This window comes from Hydra viridissima, unplaced genomic scaffold (genome assembly GCF_058129835.1).
Source record: "Hydra viridissima isolate aposymbiotic clone 2 unplaced genomic scaffold, HvirCarnegie_v1 scaffold_3, whole genome shotgun sequence".
Lineage (NCBI taxonomy): Eukaryota > Metazoa > Cnidaria > Hydrozoa > Anthoathecata > Hydridae > Hydra > Hydra viridissima.
In genome coordinates, this window is record NW_028324302.1 from 2,175,308 (window position 1) to 2,193,322 (window position 18,015).

Sequence of the window (18,015 nt, forward strand, 5' to 3'; positions counted from 1 at the left end):
ATAATATAAGCAACAGCCAAAAAGATATTTAAGTATAAATCTTAAAATTGGAGCCACAATCTTAAAATCATCTTCCTGCAAAATGTTTTGAGGATATACAATGACATGCCACACAAAATAAAAAAATAACAGTGATACAAGTAGTGATTTTGATGATAGTGATGGTGATAAAGATCATGTTCCTGATGACATTGAAAATATAGCTTCAAATCAACAGGTAAACATTTATTTTTGTTTTGTGGCTGGTTATTATATTACACTTAACATTATGATGCAAGAAAAACAGTTTATCATTGTGGCTTATTATATAATTGTATATTTATTTTAAAGTAACATTCCGATCAAATCTGTATACGGTACAGATTCTGTTGAATATCCTGAATAAACAGCCTTCAGCGAGTCGAAACGAGTTACAAGTCGAAACGAGTTATGAAACACCGGAGTTTTAGCTACGGGAAAGGGATTGGAAAATTAAACACGTGAGCATGCGCAGCTTGTAATTTAAATTTGAAAATCACTGCGCATTCTCATGCGATTAATTTTCCCATTCCTTTCCCGTAGTTAAAACGGATGAGTCGAAACTCACCTTATGAGTCGCTGGAGACAAAAAAATGAAAGCACGTCGTGTTTTACTTTTATTCCAGAATAAAAATCTACGTCACGATTACTTTAGTGATAAAACTAAAAAGTTCCGGCTAGAACTTTAGGATCACCTTGTGGTTGTAAAAAAAAATGCAAGGAAAAATAAATGCATTAAAAAAATTTAACATGTAAAAATGATTTCCTAAATGTTCATGGATTACAACTATTAAAGGGCAGATTAAAGAATATTGTTTTAAAACAGAGAAAAGGGATTTCTATACCAGAAAAAGATAAAAGAGGAAGACATGCTAACAGACCCAATAAAGTGAGTGAAGGAAAAAAAAGCAGGTGTTAGAAACCGTATAAATTTAATTCCAAAATATCAAAGGGATTATAGCAGAACTAAAAATTTACACAAAAAAATACTTGAACTGCGACATAATTATACCAACTCTTTACTCGGATTATTAATTTTTCGTGGTGAATACAACAAAATATTGAACCAGTTTTAGAGCATACTTATAGAAAAATTTTTTGTTCAGAACCCTATATTGGTTTTAAATACCAAAATCGGACACCTGAAAAACTTGTGATCAACTAACTATTAAAATAGAGTCAGCAAGAATCCTTTCCAACGATCAAGACTTGATTCGATTGCAAGATGAACTAAAATTACAGAGGGCAAAGCCTCTTGATATGCAAGAAAAACTAAAATTAGAAACGTTAGTTTTAAAAGTAGCATCCATTCTTTTAAAGTATTTAAGGCACAATGACAGAAGCAGATGACTTAATAATCTCCTCACTGATAAATTTTGTCCCGGACAAAAAAATCAATTCGCTAGTGATAGCTCTCTGGTAACAGTTGGTAAAAGAGAAAAAATTTTAAGGTATAACTCACAACTTTCTTTTAAGTGGCCATACTCATCTTCCTTCGTATTGAGTCTTTGCTCTTATAGAAAAACGTCATAGAAAATATGCAGCACAAATTTATTCTCCAAAAGATTGGCACGACATCATTAGCAAAGCAAAGAGGAAAACACCGTTTGAAGTAACAGAGGCAAACAAATTTTTTAAATTTTGTCCCTGTTTCTGCAAATATGAAAAGAACCACACATACAAACGATGGTAAAAGTTTAGATTTCGCTAATGCAGTTTCCTATCACTTCAATGCAGAAAATACTAATATTTTCTATATCAAACAGGTAAGAGATAAAATTAGAATAGCAATCATTTGGAAAAAAGCTATAGATCATTTTACAGATTGTTATTTTTATCTAGTTAACGGTAAAGGTTTTAAATCAAATAACAAGTCGAAGATTCAAAAAATAAATTCGTCATCATCAATCCGACGATTGACAAATGTAGATGATTACTGTAATGAGACCCCCCCCCTCCCCCCGTTCCTAAAAAAATAAAACTTAACAACCTTAAAGTGGTGAGGATATCGAGTCAAAAAGTTGCTTACTAAAGAAATTCATGTGGGAAGAACAGTCATGATACAAAATTATGATATGAGAAATTTATGATACTGAGATATCGAGTCAAAAAGTTGAAGTGCTAATATAACTGCTAGATAAGCTGGATAAAATTTGCATACAAGAATTGATTCTAAAGAGGTTCTCGCAGAATGAAATAGATGATTAATTCGTGATTTATATTCAAAGGATTGTCACAGATTCTAGCCTCAAGACATTCTGGAAATAACTTGCTATTGGTATCATACGATGAGCGTCAGTGGATAAAGGGTGTAGATATGAAAATGATAAGTTCTTTGCTTGGGCAGCCAAGTGGTACACAAATTATCCAGTTTCCTTTTATTAGCGGGAACGGAGAGTAAAATTTGAGCACTCGGAAACAAAGATTTCATTTACAGAGTGTACAAAATTTGTACACTCTGTAAATGAATAAAGATGTTTTATATAAAAGTACTTTAAAATGTTTTTGTCAAAGTCAATGGAAACATTAAACATTAAATATTTTATTGATCTAAAAATTTTTGTTCCGCTGAATCTAAAAGAGAATTAAAAGTGCTTATATGTTTTATATAAAATTTTTAAACTTTCGCTTGAGATCAACCTGCATAAAACTGAAACGGACAATTACATGGTGCGCAGAGCTATGATGATGGTGCGCAGAGTTATGATGATGCAAAACAAATTATTTTTCATGCGAACAAAATTTTATTGCGTCAATTTTAATTGAAGGGATGATGATGTAGCTTCTTTCAATTTTTTTTTTTTTTTTATTCTTAGGAAATCACTTAGACACCGTAAATATTACAGGCTAACTACATTATGAAATTATACATTTTAAAAAAAAATGGCTGCTTAAATCTCAATTTATCTCTTGAAGGTTTGCACAAGAAAAATCGTTAGTAAGGATTGCGATTTTCCGGACTTTTTTCATTATCGGGATAGCGGGAATTATTTACATTGTTCCCGGGATCCCGAGAAAATCTTCATCAGGGAAAATAAAAAAAGCTAATTACACTTTTCTATTTATTTTTTGTAACTGTTTACGATTTTAAAGTGACTTCTGAGAAAAACCAGTGCATAGAGATGGCTGTCTGTCAATCTAGTTCTAAAGTTGGTAAAAAAAAAATCTAGTTGAACTAAACACCCTTTCAGCCTCTACACTGAAAGAACGAATTGTTAAAAGCGCATTGTAAAGCATATCTAAGTTATGCGATTTTTTATTAGTAGCTTCAAACAGATTGAATTCTTACCGCATAGTTGATTTATTGCACTTGACTTCAAAAACATCTTTTTTTTTTACAAATTTTTCTAATCTGGCAGCCATAGATTTAAATAACTGATTTATATTAATAACACTTCTGTTAAGTTTTTTATCGCTATCTTCTTCTTTTGCTATATTTTAAATTATGGGAAAAAGTTGACCAGCTATTTCAATCGCTAAATTTATCATAACTGCTTTAGATGGTATGCTAAATAAGTCGTCATCGATATCACTTTTTAAAGATTTTGGATTTTCTAAAAATCTTAGTAAACCAACAAGATCTTTTTTCTTCTTTGACATGTTCTTTTAACTAAAGCATTTTTAAGATCTTTTGCTAGGTAGCAATCTTGAACATCAAGTTCTTTAACCATAAACTTAATGTGTCGTCAGCTGTAGATAAAGTTGCTTCCCTTCTGCAAATCATTTCAGAACCTAAGATAATAGGTTCCAGACTTTTTGCTAAATTTTCAATTACAGTAAGTTCATCATCAGACAACATTAGGTTTTCTAAACTGAAATCCACCAGAGATTTAAAAACTGCTTTTTTAACTGTAATAAATCTTTAAATCAAAATCCCGGAATCCCGGAAAAAATTTCTTTTGAAAAAGAAATTGGAATAAAATTTTTCCCGGGAAGAATCACTTATTGTTAGAGGATATACTCTTTAATGACTATATTAATTTCTGGAAACTTGATTTGATTGGTGAATTATTATCAGTTAAACCATCTGATGTCGAAATTTTCTTTCTGCGAAACAAAAAACCGCACACGTGAGTTACACTAAGTGCGCAATTGATAATTGAATTTTCGTTTTATGGAACACGTGACCATAAAATGATTTCATTTACAGAGGTCAGTCCATTGATTGTTTACGTCATTTTATACAAGCAGCTAAATTTTTTATTTCCCCAAGACCAACTATTGACTCATGCCTTATAGTAAAATTAAATAGCTTAACTTAATACACGCTCTAAAAATGTGAAATAAAAAAATTACTTTTGTGTTAAAATAACAAAAACGTTAAGAAGCAAAAGTTGAGAAAGCTTTTGTTTATTAAAACAGCAATATTATCATCTTTTTCATTTTCTTTTGAGATTTCAGTTTTCTTTGGTATAGTCAGTAACTCAATTTCTGTGTTTTTTTAAATATATTTGTCTCCTACATGTTAAGGTCCATTAGGTGTGATGTGAAACATCTGACAAACAATATGTTCTTTCAATCGAAATATACTGGTACCAAATCAAATTATAAGGCAATTGACCAGTAATATTTTATTTTTTAAATGCATTTTCACTATTTAAATATATTTCTGATTTTAGCATCCCTTTTTTTTTTTTGCATTAACTGAAGATTAAATTTCAATTAGCGAAAATTTAATTCACTGAAATGAACTACCAGTAATTTATAGAGAGTTTTAAAAGTATTTTCCTTTGCACAGCAGTAGCAGTCTTGTGCCTCTTAAAAATCGTACGAAATATATTTATATATTTTTCAGTCCAAATTGACAGAGTATTTAAACGAATATTTCAACTTCATTTCGCGTTCATTCCTTTTTATTTATTTTTGTTGAGTTTTTGTTAGAAGTGTCATTTTGAGTTAGAGTTTACAAAAAAAAATTTTTTCGTAAGCTGTAATATTTGTTTTCGTGAATGAAAACAATATATGGCTGCGATTTAAAAAAAAATTTTTGAAAGAAAACAAAAATAAAGAAAGGTAAAAAAAGTATAGCTTGAAAAATCCTCTTTTAAATCCAACTTACCATACAACTTATCTTTCTGGATTCTTTCCTCTTCGTTCACTATTCCACCAGGAACACCCGAAGAAACCTTTATTCCACCAGGGACATCTGAAGAAACCTGACTTTTAGTTGAAATTTCCTTTTTTTTATTAAGTTTTTCAGCAACTGAACTTTTCTTCTTTTTTTTGTCCCAATCAAGGTTCGTTGATTCAATCTTATTATGGATTCCAAACCAGCCTAAATCGATGTAACAGGAGCCATGTAATAATATCAAAGGCTAAAAATAATTAAAATATGCAACTCAAACGAAATACCTTTGAAATGCGAAGTTATAAAATCGAGAATATCGTATTCGTTACTCTGTAGAGCAATATTTGAGCGTACCACAGTAAACGAGTCATTCAAGATTGATATAAACATGCTCATAATTATCCAGTTCATTGAAATGTTGAAACCAAAAAAAAACATAGGACCAAGCAATGAATTGGCGTTCTCAAACTGATAAAAGCTGAACTTTCCTAATAACAAGCCAATAACAGAGACGATTGATCTAGAGAAATTTCTGTAGCCATCTAATGAAACGCCTGGAAAAAAAAGAAAGATATTCCAAGCTGTTATGCTTAAACAACTCTTTTTATTCTCGTTTACCTTGTTTAACCCTTTATACTTGTTTAAGCTTTGATACTTTGATATATTTTATGAACAAAACAAAAATCTTACTAACCAAATATAATATTTGAACATATTATTAGCGGACATAGAATAAGAACAAATGTTATCCCTAACATAGAGAGAGGATACCACGAAATTTTAAGAGTAGATGACAGCATTGAAACACGTCGATTGAAGCGAAGTAGTTTAATAAACTTAATGGTCACAAAGAAAACGACCAGGGAAATAATGTCGGTGTAAATTAAATCCCAGTACGATGCGAATTGAAAATTAATAAATCGTTGTGGTTGCTTCTCTGGTAATCTTCTTAACAAATCTTTAGCAAGTTGACCTAAAAAAAAAAAAAAAAAAAACAGGCGTCCGTAAATTTCCAACGTGACAAATCAAATATCATCATTAATACTAAAGATGATATTCATTTTGGGTTAAAAAGGATGTCAGAAAGGGTGAGCGCTGTTTCTCTGCCCATGCGTACCTCAGCAATTTTAAATCTACTCTCAAGATTTGTGCTAGGAACGTATCGAACTTTAGTTAGGTAAAAAAATTTACCAATTTTTTAATAACCGTACATTTAAAAGTAAAAAATAAATCTTTTTTTGAGTATAATTTATCTTATTACTTTTAAACTACACGCAACCTTTCTTAACAGCTTGCACAACAAAAACTAGTTGACACCAATTTGATATCAACTATCGCTTTATGAGGAAAGTTGTTATTCAATATTCTTAAGTGCACAAATAACTTTTATTACCTCTATAAAAATAGAAAAACACTTCTAGAATGGAACAAAAAATTAGTCCAATTTCAACAAGATTCCAGAATTCCTTGCAATATTCCCTACCACTTCTATAAATAACTCTGCATTCACGGACGGAGAAAAGGATCATCAATAAAATAAATAACACTTGTGATCCTATGTTAGCTACCTCATTTCCTGCTGTAGACGTATACAACCTCATTGTCTCAACGTTGAAATAAGGTATCATCCCACCTGAAGGAGGAAACTCAAACACAATAGTTACCATGTTAAAATGATTTGTAGCGGCATTAAACAGAGCAAACTCTACGATTACAGCTCGTGTTTGGCGATCAATCCACTTTTTTTGTTTTAACAGATCGATAATATTCTTGTTTTTCCATTTTGGGAAAATTTCAATTACGTACCCTCCTCCATAATAGGTTTCTAGCGTCGCAGGTAGTGGATAGCTATCAAGGTTTTCAGAGGTTTGGTACCGCCAAGGCATGGTGTAAGAATTCATTTGAGTACTGTACTTTTTAGGGTCAGACCAACTAAAATTGAAATCACGAGTCTCCTCCAGAGATGATTTGTAAGCAGATAAACAATCATAAGTAAATATTTTTTTAACATCTTCAGCTTTTTGGCAAGAATCTAATGGTGAAAAATAAAGTATTAGTTTTTTTAAGAAACTTCATTATTCATGATAAAGTATTTTTATTACTAATATTTTTAATGCAAAAAAAAAAAAAGAAAAAAAAAACTAAAAAAAACGAACGTGGTTGTACACGAATCTGCCGAATTCTTACTCCGTTAACAATTTTTGACACAAGATCACTTAAAAACAATCTTCCAGGAAAATCCATTATTCGATTGTTAGACCAAGGTTCTGGGAAGACTTGAGGAAGAAAGAACATTTCAAGCCAATTCCAGAAATCGCAAGCAGATTGAAGCTGCAGTTAAAAGAATATTTTAAAAAGTACAAATTTGCATGTTATATTAACGGATTAATTAGATCTAACAAATAAATGGATGATGCAAAACCAATAATTTTAGGTATTTTAAAGGTAGATTTATACTCTGCCATGAATATTGAAACTTCCGTTTCTTTTATTTATATGAATCTTTGAATAATTTTTTTTATTATCGTTATTTTTCTTGCATTTCTTTAACTCATTTATTTCAATTATTTTTTTAATCGTTTTTATAAAAAGAAAAAAAAGAAGAAAGATTTCACAGAATAAATCTACAAAGTAGTTTACTCACCATAAAAATTAAAGGGAAATAATAAAAAAACCCGGAGCATTTTCTGAAAAATGGAAAACATCCCCGGATCAAATATTGAAGATACAACAGAACAAAGAAAAAAGTTTTCACCAAAAACTTACTTGGCTAAAATTTATAGATTCGTTTATTACATTGGTTGATTGAAATTTGAAAAGATCAATTACATCACGCGTTTGGTAATACACCGTACTTTCTTGCGATAAATAACCAATATAAAAGACCAAGATTGCAAAGATAATATACAACAGCAACTCATTTGTAATTTCATACATTTTTTTTTTGTTTAAGGATACTTCTTTCATTTTACTCAAGGTGAAAGCGTCGAGGGGTTTTACATCAACGTCTTCCATATCAAAGATCTTCACGTCGTGCTTCTGTTTGTTAAGCCATTTTTCATCAAACGCCAGCTCCTTACCTTCGAAAAGAAAATTTAAAATCTTTATAGGAAAGTTTTAATTGTATCTTGAGAATTCTCTCCCTAACAAAAGACAACCCCAAGTCCAACATTTTTCTAAATTTGAGAACATAAATAAAAACCATAGCGAATTTGATCAGACTCTTTTAATTATAAATATTTAATATTGTAATAAAAATACAAGTTTTTAACAAAAATAATTTTGAAACGATTAAAATTTAAAACTGATAACACATAGACTACCGACGGAAAAGTTGTAAATTTTTATTTAAAACAAGAATATGATTAAAAAATAGTAATCTTTTGGATGTAGTATCTACATCAATCTTTATTGAAACATACTTTTAAGATCGTTAAAAATCATAAGGAACACTTTGAACGAAATCAAACTTTAGAATTAATGCAATGGCCACCCCCAGTCCCCCGAACATAAACCCATTTAGTTACAGTGGGAAGAACTTGATAGAAAGTTCTATAAAGCAGCTATCTTCAACTCAAACCCTCTGGAACATGCTACAAGAAAAATCGAATAGGATATCATAGCAAACAATGCAATGATTAATAGAACGCAATCCAAAAATCTGTAACGTTATGTAATCTGCTGCGTAAAATAAATAAAATAACGTAATAACGTAATATAGTATCATAAAATAACGTAACATGATAAAAATATGAATAACATGATAAAGTAACATAAAATAACGTAATGATGTAAAATAAACCAAAAATCTGTAACTTAATGTCATCTAATGTCAAGGTGGATCTTCTCTATGAGTAAAAGATTTTTTTAATATAAATTTAGTTACAATGTGGCTAGTAATGTCTACATTAAGCAACGAAAATATTTTTTTAAATTTTAACTGGTAATATTATAGCTATCAATTAATATGTAGAAATTAACTAACCAAATTTATTTTACAAATTGATTTTTTTTAAGCTTACATTACAATAACAAAAACATTCTAAACAAATGATTATTACTATATTATTGTTGAAAAATATTTGAAAATAAGTTAATAGTCTTACAGTGCATATCAATTAAATATTTCTCTTCGACTGTTTTTTTGACTAGCGCAACGAACAACGCCGTAAGAAGAATTTTAACTGGTTGAAATATTAATGCATCAAGTACCTAAGAACACAATAAAATAAAAGAAATATGCGGTATCACAACCGCAACCATCAAAAATCTATCGTGAAGCTGAACTAAACGAAATATTATTTCAATCCTGAAGCTGAAGTGACATGGAAATCTTTATAGGTTTCAGGGAGAAAAAAAAACTGTTATAATGGTTTGAATTTCTCTAAAATTAATAGGTGATGTAGAAATATTTGGAAATTTATTTTTTTGCAAAGTTCGAAGTATGCATGGTTTAAATCATTTACGAGTAGTAGAATAGATTTATCTTTTTTTCTTTTTTTTTTTTAAACATTTAAAAAGAAAGATGTGTTGTCTTTCGCAATGAAATTTTAAAAAAAATTAATTCTCTATATCTCATTCAATGGAAATGCAAAAAAACTCAAGAACATAACCCTCAACTTACAACTGATACAGAGATGCTGGCTAACCAATCCAAGGACGTTTTGTTCCCAAACTTCATTCCATATGACAAAACAACATACCCGCCACCCAAAATCATTGAAATACAAATAAACCAAGTAATATATAAAAAACCACTTGGAAGGGAGAAAGAATCACTCTTCGTGTGTTGCTTTTCTGGTGTGTTTCTGCTACTTACTTTTTCATAAACGCTTACGTCTCTTCTTCTTGAAACTAAACAAATGCGAAACAAATCAAGACAAAATATAATGCCATCCAACGATCATAAAACAGGGTCGGTTGAAGCTTTGTAACAGCGCTCTTATAAACAACATTTGTAACGTCTTAATCAAATTTTACACAACAACTATTTTTTTTAAAGAAATAAAAAGATTTAACTTTTTAAAACCCAGCAAATTTCTTTACAATTGAAGAAACTTATAATAATTTACGTTTTCTCTTTCGAAACCCATGCAAAAGTAAGAACTGAAATTTGCTCTTCCCAAATAGCTGTCTATATTTCAACTTTCTCTCGGGTTTTATAATTCGAAAGAGACCAGCGAGGATCAAGTTAGCTGGAAAAGTAATGCAAGCACTAACGAAACCCACATATAGCTAAAAGAAAAAGAAAATAGATTTAAATGGATCAACACGTTAGGACACTGGGACGAGATGAGTTGACTCACCTTAAAACTGCATATAGAAGTAAATATGCTACTTTTTACCTGCTGCCATGTGAAAGTGTATCCAGCAACTTTATTTTCAGTTGCCGGAGTGGCTGGCGGTATACTTTTGTAATACATACAACTCGCTGTCATTCCCATCATCAGTAAACATATAGCGACAGAATATCTCTGACATCGAGTAAAATAGCTTCTAGGGGGGCGAGCATAAATTGAAAACCATATGTGACTATCAGATAAATCATGTTTCGTCTTTTGTGAAAAAATATAACTAAACTCAGTTATGTCATCTGATCCAGACGCCGGTATGCAGCAATCAACTGAACAATCACCTTTGTCTGCGGCAATCCAACGATTAGCAATAAAGTGAAAACTTTTATCTGTTTGGAGATCAGTAACGACAATACTCCTAAACAAAGTTGTTTCCGCATAAAAAAAAATTAAAAAATTTTAATCAAATCCTTCTTCAAATGAGAGTTTGAATTGAATAACTCCAATAAAAACCTTTACGAATCTGACAAATGAATATTAATTTAAATTAAATTATTATTTAACCTTAGATACCATCCTCCGCCTTTATTGTCATGCCAAATACGAATGTAATTTAAGTCACCCAGGCAACTGTTTGTTGTCATTATAAAGAAATCAGTGCTTGAACGCTGGAAACATTTTCTTTCTCCGTCTTTTAAGCGTCGCACTCCCGACTCGCATAATTCACCTTAAACAAAACAAATTGTATTTTGCACCTTGATTTTACAAATAGAAAAACAAAATGATGACAATTTATTTTAATAATGAAATTTACAGTTATTTATAGTGTATATAATTAGTAATAATGTATGTAAATGATACTAATGTATATAAATAAAAATGACTTATATAGATAATAAATATGAATAAAACGATGTATGTAAATAATAATGATGTATATATTTGATAATAATGTATTTAAGTAATAAAGCATCATGACAACTAAAGTGTCAACTTTAATCAAAAGTCAGCAGCAATAATTTAATGATGAAATCTTTATTAATAACAATTAAGGAATTAAATAATCATTTTAGAAAATAGGTAGGTATGACATCAAATTATAAAATTATCTTTTAAAAATTAAAAAGTATATTTGATTAAAGGTTCTGAAAGTTGCACAGGATTACCAATTAAAACTTAAAAATTACAAGAAAAAACTTTGTAAAGATTACTGGAAAACAATCTACGAATAACAAACATAAATAACCAGCATTTCAACAATCGATGTTAAAAAGTAAAAGAATCCAAAAGTTGTCCACCTGTTAAGATAAAGAAAATATTTGACATTGTTCCAGCATTCCTTCGAGTTCCGGTGTTAACAGTGACTTCATACATATAATGGTCTTCCGGGTGGTTATCCAAGAGTGCACACACACCAAACTATAATAAGAAGATAGCGTTAACAAACAAATAACTTGAAAGTTTACATCTAAAAAATTGAAGATGTTTTAAAAAAAAGCATTTATGTTTTTTACACTTGCCTTCGTAGAATCACTGATATCAAACCGTCTCATGATAAATAAACCAAGTACCCAAACCAAGAGAATAAATAAAACAACAATTAGGAGAACATATCCCTCTTTTAATAACTCCCAGGAGGGTGCAGGAAGAACATTGGGTGCCACATAGAATCCTCCAAATGCAGTCAAATGAGAGCATTTACATTTAGTTACTACGAAATTTGTTGAGTTCAGATCAAGCTAAATTAAGTTAAAGAATGAGCACAAAAAAAGTTAGAAAATAATGCACAAATTACATGAAAACATCAAATTAAAAAAATGATTGGTCTGTAATTTGTGGCTTGAATATTGAAATTTTTTTATAAAAAAAACCATCAACGTTACCATCGTTTATAAAATGCTTCATTGATGGAATACAACTTGATGGAACATTTTGTTCATGAAACGTTCAAACAATAATTTATTAAAATTCAGGTTATAACTGATATTTTAGTTGTAACAGAAAGCTTAATTCATTGATTAGTTATCATATATGAAGCTTTTTGAAAATCAACATACAACTAAATAATCCTAAGAAGACTTAAGACTGCTTTTTATTATTATTTTGTATTATTTTGTTTATTTTACAACATTTTATTATTTTTTTTATTCCTATTTTCGTTTATTTGATCGCAGTTATGGTAGATTACATGGAATACAGTATTATTTTATGATATAAAAAAACTGTGTTGAGTCACAATGTTTGCATCTTGCATCATTTGAAATTTTCAAAAATCATGAGTCTAATTGAGCAACCATTTTCATAAACAATTCATAAAAAGAAAAAGAAGGCAAACACAGAATTATATTCATACTAATATCAGTTAGATATTAGAAATGCATTAATAAAAGTGTGAAATAGAAAATTAAAAGTACAAAAACAACAAAATTAACTTTAACAATGCTGAAACGTTAAAACAATCTTTAAGTAAAAACTCTTCAACTTTTAATAAACTAAAACATCAATAAGAAATCAGTGATACCTCACATCCATCTGACATCCAACTACTTTTCAACTCATTCCAATAGTTACATTCAACACAGTATGATTTCATCTCATAGTCAAAGGTTCCACTATGTTCTTCCTCATCAAATGTATAGAGACTTGATTTAACTTGTAGAGGAGGATTTGGTCCTTCATAAAGATATGATAAATAAAGAGCTTTTTCCTTGCTGAAGCCATATGTTGAGTTAACAAAGTCCCATAATAGTATTGAACCATTGGTCAAAAGTTGAGCCTTTTGATTTCGTTGAAAAGTCAAAGTTACAGGAGGTTTTTGAGAAGATAAAACACTTGTTGTGCTATTGTAACCATTTTCATTCGCATCAAATATGGGAGGAGCATTGCTTTTTTTAACCAAAGTTCCATCTTTGTTTGAAATTTGTAGTTCAATATCATAGTCATTCTTAGTTGGGACTTTTCCGTATTGAATTAAAACTTTAAGGGTGGTTTCATTGTTTGGATCATTTAGCGGTGTAAACCCTAACAACATCTTGCAGTTTTTTGATGGTAGTTCAAGAGATTTAACTTTCAGTTCAAAAGGAGCTTGTAATGATATATTTCGCCCTAAAACTTTTTCAGGTATATTTCTAATTGAAATGTGAATGGGTTTTGGAATATTCTTTAGCTCAATGGATGTTCCGTTTGTGTTTGTCAAAGAGAGAATTTGAGATTCAGATAAGATATTACCAGCTCGCTGTAAATCCCATGTATATGGTTGGTCCTTCATTCTTAAGTTCTAAATTAGGCATAAACCATTTAAAGCGCTTTCAAGGTTCATTTACTTTTGCTTTTGCTTTTATATTAATTATTTTAATTAATTTTTTGCTTTAAATTTAATATATGAATATGTAATTTTTTTTTAAATTTATTTCATTTCATTTTAAAACAGAAACTTACTTTGTTAATAAGTATTTACTTACATTCAACAAGATTATTTCATTTTGAAATGACTCATTAAAGAAATTAGTTAGAGTTGGAAATATGAAACCATATTCTTCATCACTACCATTTGGGGATGAACCAACATACATATCACTTAAATCACTCCCAAATTCTTTTTTAAGAGTAAAAGAAAAAGAAGGTGTGTCACCAAAAGAAGCTTTTTCACTGGGAACTTTATAACTCTGCATAGCATAGAAATAGTCATCCAAAGATCTCATAAGTTTTGACACTAAATCAGCACTTTTTCTAGCCTAAAAGATACTCAAGTAAGAATTTCTTTTTTCTTATTTTTCATTTCTCCTTTAAAACTCATTTTTTTAAGTTTCTAAGTAAATATTTAAATTACTTTAGGTAACTTTAATATTTACTTAGAAACTTAAAAAAAATAAATATTATCACAAAAAGTAATTGAAATAATTTAAGAAAAGATTAGAAACAGAAACTCATATCATAAATAACATTTCAATAAATCATATCATAAATATAAATATATATAAATATATATAAATAACTTCAGAATAAGTCAACAAAAACTTTGAAACATCTAATTTTCTTAAACTCCAAACAACTTTGAATCCAAATCAAAAATTTTTAAATTTCAACTTAAAAATGCAGTTTATTGCCTGTTCATAATGACAACTTTCAAGATTTAGTCAGCATAATAAACGCATTATCTGTTTTACTAATGGGTAAGGCATGAGCCTAACCCATTAGTAAAACCATATAGTCTTTCTTTTTTATATCAAAAGAGAGAGACAATATGAAAAGTTTTTTGGGGTAAGATTATTCAAGTGCTCTTTGTTTTTTGTTTTCTTTTTCATCAATGTAGTAAAAGTATCATATATTTTTGGGATACTATTCTGTTTAGTACTGCAATCAAAAGCTGCAGAATTAACACCTATTAGACATCCTGTTAAATTAGATCAAGCAGATCAAGCAACTGATTTGTTTGATATGAAAAAGTTTCCTCCAGAGGGCTAAGATAATAATTCACTATCTAAAGTTTTAAGAGTTTTTGAATTTCAGTTCATTGAAATATATACAGTGGCTTTCAAAAATATAACCATATAGTTGAAGGAGCTGTGTGACCTGGATTTAAAAAAGTTTTTTGGATTGATTTATTAAAAAGAAAACAATGCACAAAATGTAAAGTAATAATACTAACAACTATAATATTTAATCTACTAAACAACATCTTATAGTATTAATCAAAAAGTCCCACAATAAAAGAAAAGTATCAAAAAAATATTCACAAAGAATAATGCAGAGCGCTTAGTCACCTGGTAAGTTCTATTTCTGTTTCTCAACTTTGATATGATAACTTCAAATGGACTAGGTGCAGAATCTAAAAGTGCTAGATTTGCTGAAGCTACTGTAATAAACCACAAGTTGAAAATATTTCATAACTTTAACTGCTTTACAAAGCTGCTGCATTTTCTTTTATAATTAAGCAACTTATAGCTACTTAATAAAAATCTTGTAAAAGGTACTAACCATCTGACATAGAAAACTTCACCAACTGAGAGTCAGCTTTAAATAAGTTTGATACAGATAAAATAAAAGATTGAGTGTTTATATCAAATGCATCAGGACCAAGAGATTTTAAATTTTCGTTAGTCAGCAATCTAGCCAAGTTAACAATGATATCACCAGCGCTTTGCTAAAAATTATTACAAAATATTGCCATAATTAGCAGGAATTGGTATTAACAATTACTAGAAACTTTGAAAATTTCCACACATAATTACAAAAATGCCAACAATATCTACCACCAAAAAAGCTTCCACAACTGGTTATCAGTTTCTTGTCTTATACGTGAAAACTTGTTTTAAAAAATTCAGATTTTATAAAATTTTTACAAAATATATCTGTATAGTATCAAAGAATGTTTATACCTGATCCTGGAAAAGAAGTTGACCAAAGTTTTGAGAAGTTATTGCTAATGCATCACCAATAACTTTAAAATCGTTCATATCATTTAAAGGGGCCTTCAAAAGTAGTCCAATTATATCAGTGAAAACCTTAAATAAAAAACTCTTGTAAATAAATAATAAAAAACTACATCAGAAATCATTTTGAAATACTATGTCTTACAGTTTGTAATTGAACAAGTTTATTTTCAACTATCTGATTTATCTCTCCATATGACACTTCAATTCCAGTGGCATTATCAACAACTTTGTCAAACATACTCTCTAATATCTTCAAATCTTCATTGACACCAGCACTTATTGATTGAAGGACATTTGACAGGTCTTGTGAGTCATTCATATCAATATCTGTGATTATGTCTTTAATACTTATTTGATTAAAGGGAAGTACCTTAATAACAACGAAAAATTAAATTTTATAATTAAGTTATACATAATACAAATAATTTTTAAGCAAAGGGCAGTTAAGCATGGAAAAAATGGAGGGAGGAAGCATTCTTCATCACTTCTTTTAACCATGTTTACAAAAAGCTGCAGATTAGGAGATCTAATTTTTGTTTTGGAGAGAACTTTAGTTTGATTGAAGACAAAAGCTTTTTTAAGGCTGCTTGAGAAAATTAATTTTTGAAGTTAAAAAAAATTCTGGGTTGTTTTCAAATGAAACATTTCTGCTATTATTAAACAAGTAAACCTCAGCACTTGTCACCTAAGTTTATACAAAGCAACTACCTGAAGATATTTGACTTATGTTGTAAATATTGAAATGTGTAGAACAAATTTATGTTACACTAAAATCATACAAACCAATAAAACAAACATTTTGCTTTTGAATACACACTTAGAACAACCTTTTCTATCCAAAGCATTTATACTAATCTATGTATAAGAAATATTTATTAAAAAAAAAAAGAAAATAAAAGCAACGTGCCTGAACAAAAAGATTTTTGTATTTTCTGTAAGCTTTATAAATCCCACTAACTAAAACATAAATGGTAACTGTGTAGTTGTTATTCTTATCACCAGGACCCAATCTGAAATTCATTAAACTGGCTTGGTCAGCAGTCTTAGCATTTAGAATAGGGTAGGAACTGTGAGTGGTTGAGTTTAAGTTCATCTTCTGAATGCTACCATTGTCATAGTAAAAATAATAGTTCAAAACACTGTCAGCATCAGTCCATTCTTGGCAAACAAGTTTAAACTTTGTTATAACCGAATATCCTTTTTGAGGGCTGGAAACACAATAAAAATTTTAAAAAACCATATAAATGTTATATTCTGAATCAAATTCATTTAAAGTCCAAGTTTGTTAAAGTTGGTTGAGGCTGGTCTTAAAGTTGAAATTAATTAGTTTTATTTGTTGTGACACCTTCTCCAACTCACTGAAATCTTTTATAGTTTTATACAAGTGAAGCAAGTTTCAAATTTTATATTTAAGAAAAAGAACGAGGAAACTTAATGTAAGAAGTATTTGACAAAAGCTTTTCACTAGCAAAATTTTAAAATTATTTTTTTTACTGTAAATCACCAAAATTATATGTATTTTTATTTCTTTGTTTTTTTCTGGATACCAAATAAAATAAAAAAATAACAAAAAATAAGAAGAGAATAGAAAACAAAAAAACATCAATAAGTATTATTTTATTTTGTAACTAATATTTTATAGTCTATGCATGAAAAAAATAAAAACAAAAAGTGGAATTTAATAAAAAAAAACTTATATGAAATAATAAAAGCGCTAACATATCTTGTTTTCCTTTTATAAGACATTTTTAGCAATTTGTGAAAAAAAAAACTTCTGATATCATAAAACAGCTTTAGTTTTCAAAATCTTTGTTAAAGCTTATACCTTAAATATTAAGAACTTTCTTTGATTAGTTAATATGTAATTATACCTGATGCTGCAAAATCCTGGAGTTGGTAGGGAAGAAGTTAACCTTCTCACTTTAAAGAGCGCTTTAAATGATGAGCCTTGATACCCAATTCTTAAAATAAATGTGTAATTTTTTGATTCCAGCAAAATATCTACATTAACAACTAAGTTGGTGCTTGAGAAGCCAGTTGAAGTTGAATCTTTTTGAACTAACTCATCAGGAAACTTATCAGTATCATCTTTAACATCCCACTCAGCTATCACACTGTAACATTTAATGAGCAAAAAAAAAATACAGTTTTAAAAAAAAATTCAATTACAAAATTAATTATGTACCAAAAAAAATAGAAC

At 29.2% G+C, this 18,015-nt stretch overlaps 1 protein-coding gene across 4 annotated transcripts in view; it reads right to left on the reverse strand.

Annotated features, from left to right (window-relative positions):
- Window positions 1-18,015, reverse strand: part of LOC145180696 (uncharacterized) — a 56,545-nt gene that overhangs the window by 550 nt on the left and 37,980 nt on the right. For 3 of the 4 annotated variants that reach the window (XM_090082662.1, XM_090082661.1, XM_090082663.1), the window contains 21 exons: window positions 17,687-17,929; window positions 16,723-17,023; window positions 15,958-16,185; window positions 15,759-15,884; window positions 15,358-15,523; window positions 15,144-15,208; window positions 13,842-14,114; window positions 12,902-13,657; window positions 11,901-12,119; window positions 11,679-11,799; window positions 10,945-11,107; window positions 10,432-10,798; window positions 10,159-10,321; window positions 9,711-9,940; window positions 9,193-9,298; window positions 7,853-8,166; window positions 7,243-7,417; window positions 6,480-7,118; window positions 5,781-6,059; window positions 5,371-5,640; window positions 5,078-5,293 (listed from right to left, as the gene is read on the reverse strand). In XM_090082662.1, the coding sequence (XP_089938788.1) occupies window positions 5,078-5,293; window positions 5,371-5,640; window positions 5,781-6,059; window positions 6,480-7,118; window positions 7,243-7,417; window positions 7,853-8,166; window positions 9,193-9,298; window positions 9,711-9,940; window positions 10,159-10,321; window positions 10,432-10,798; window positions 10,945-11,107; window positions 11,679-11,799; window positions 11,901-12,119; window positions 12,902-13,657; window positions 13,842-14,114; window positions 15,144-15,208; window positions 15,358-15,523; window positions 15,759-15,884; window positions 15,958-16,185; window positions 16,723-17,023; window positions 17,687-17,929 (5,420 nt within the window). The remainder of the gene's footprint in view (window positions 1-5,077; window positions 5,294-5,370; window positions 5,641-5,780; window positions 6,060-6,479; window positions 7,119-7,242; window positions 7,418-7,852; window positions 8,167-9,192; window positions 9,299-9,710; window positions 9,941-10,158; window positions 10,322-10,431; window positions 10,799-10,944; window positions 11,108-11,678; window positions 11,800-11,900; window positions 12,120-12,901; window positions 13,658-13,841; window positions 14,115-15,143; window positions 15,209-15,357; window positions 15,524-15,758; window positions 15,885-15,957; window positions 16,186-16,722; window positions 17,024-17,686; window positions 17,930-18,015) is intronic. The other variant, XR_016451011.1, reaches the window with a different exon arrangement.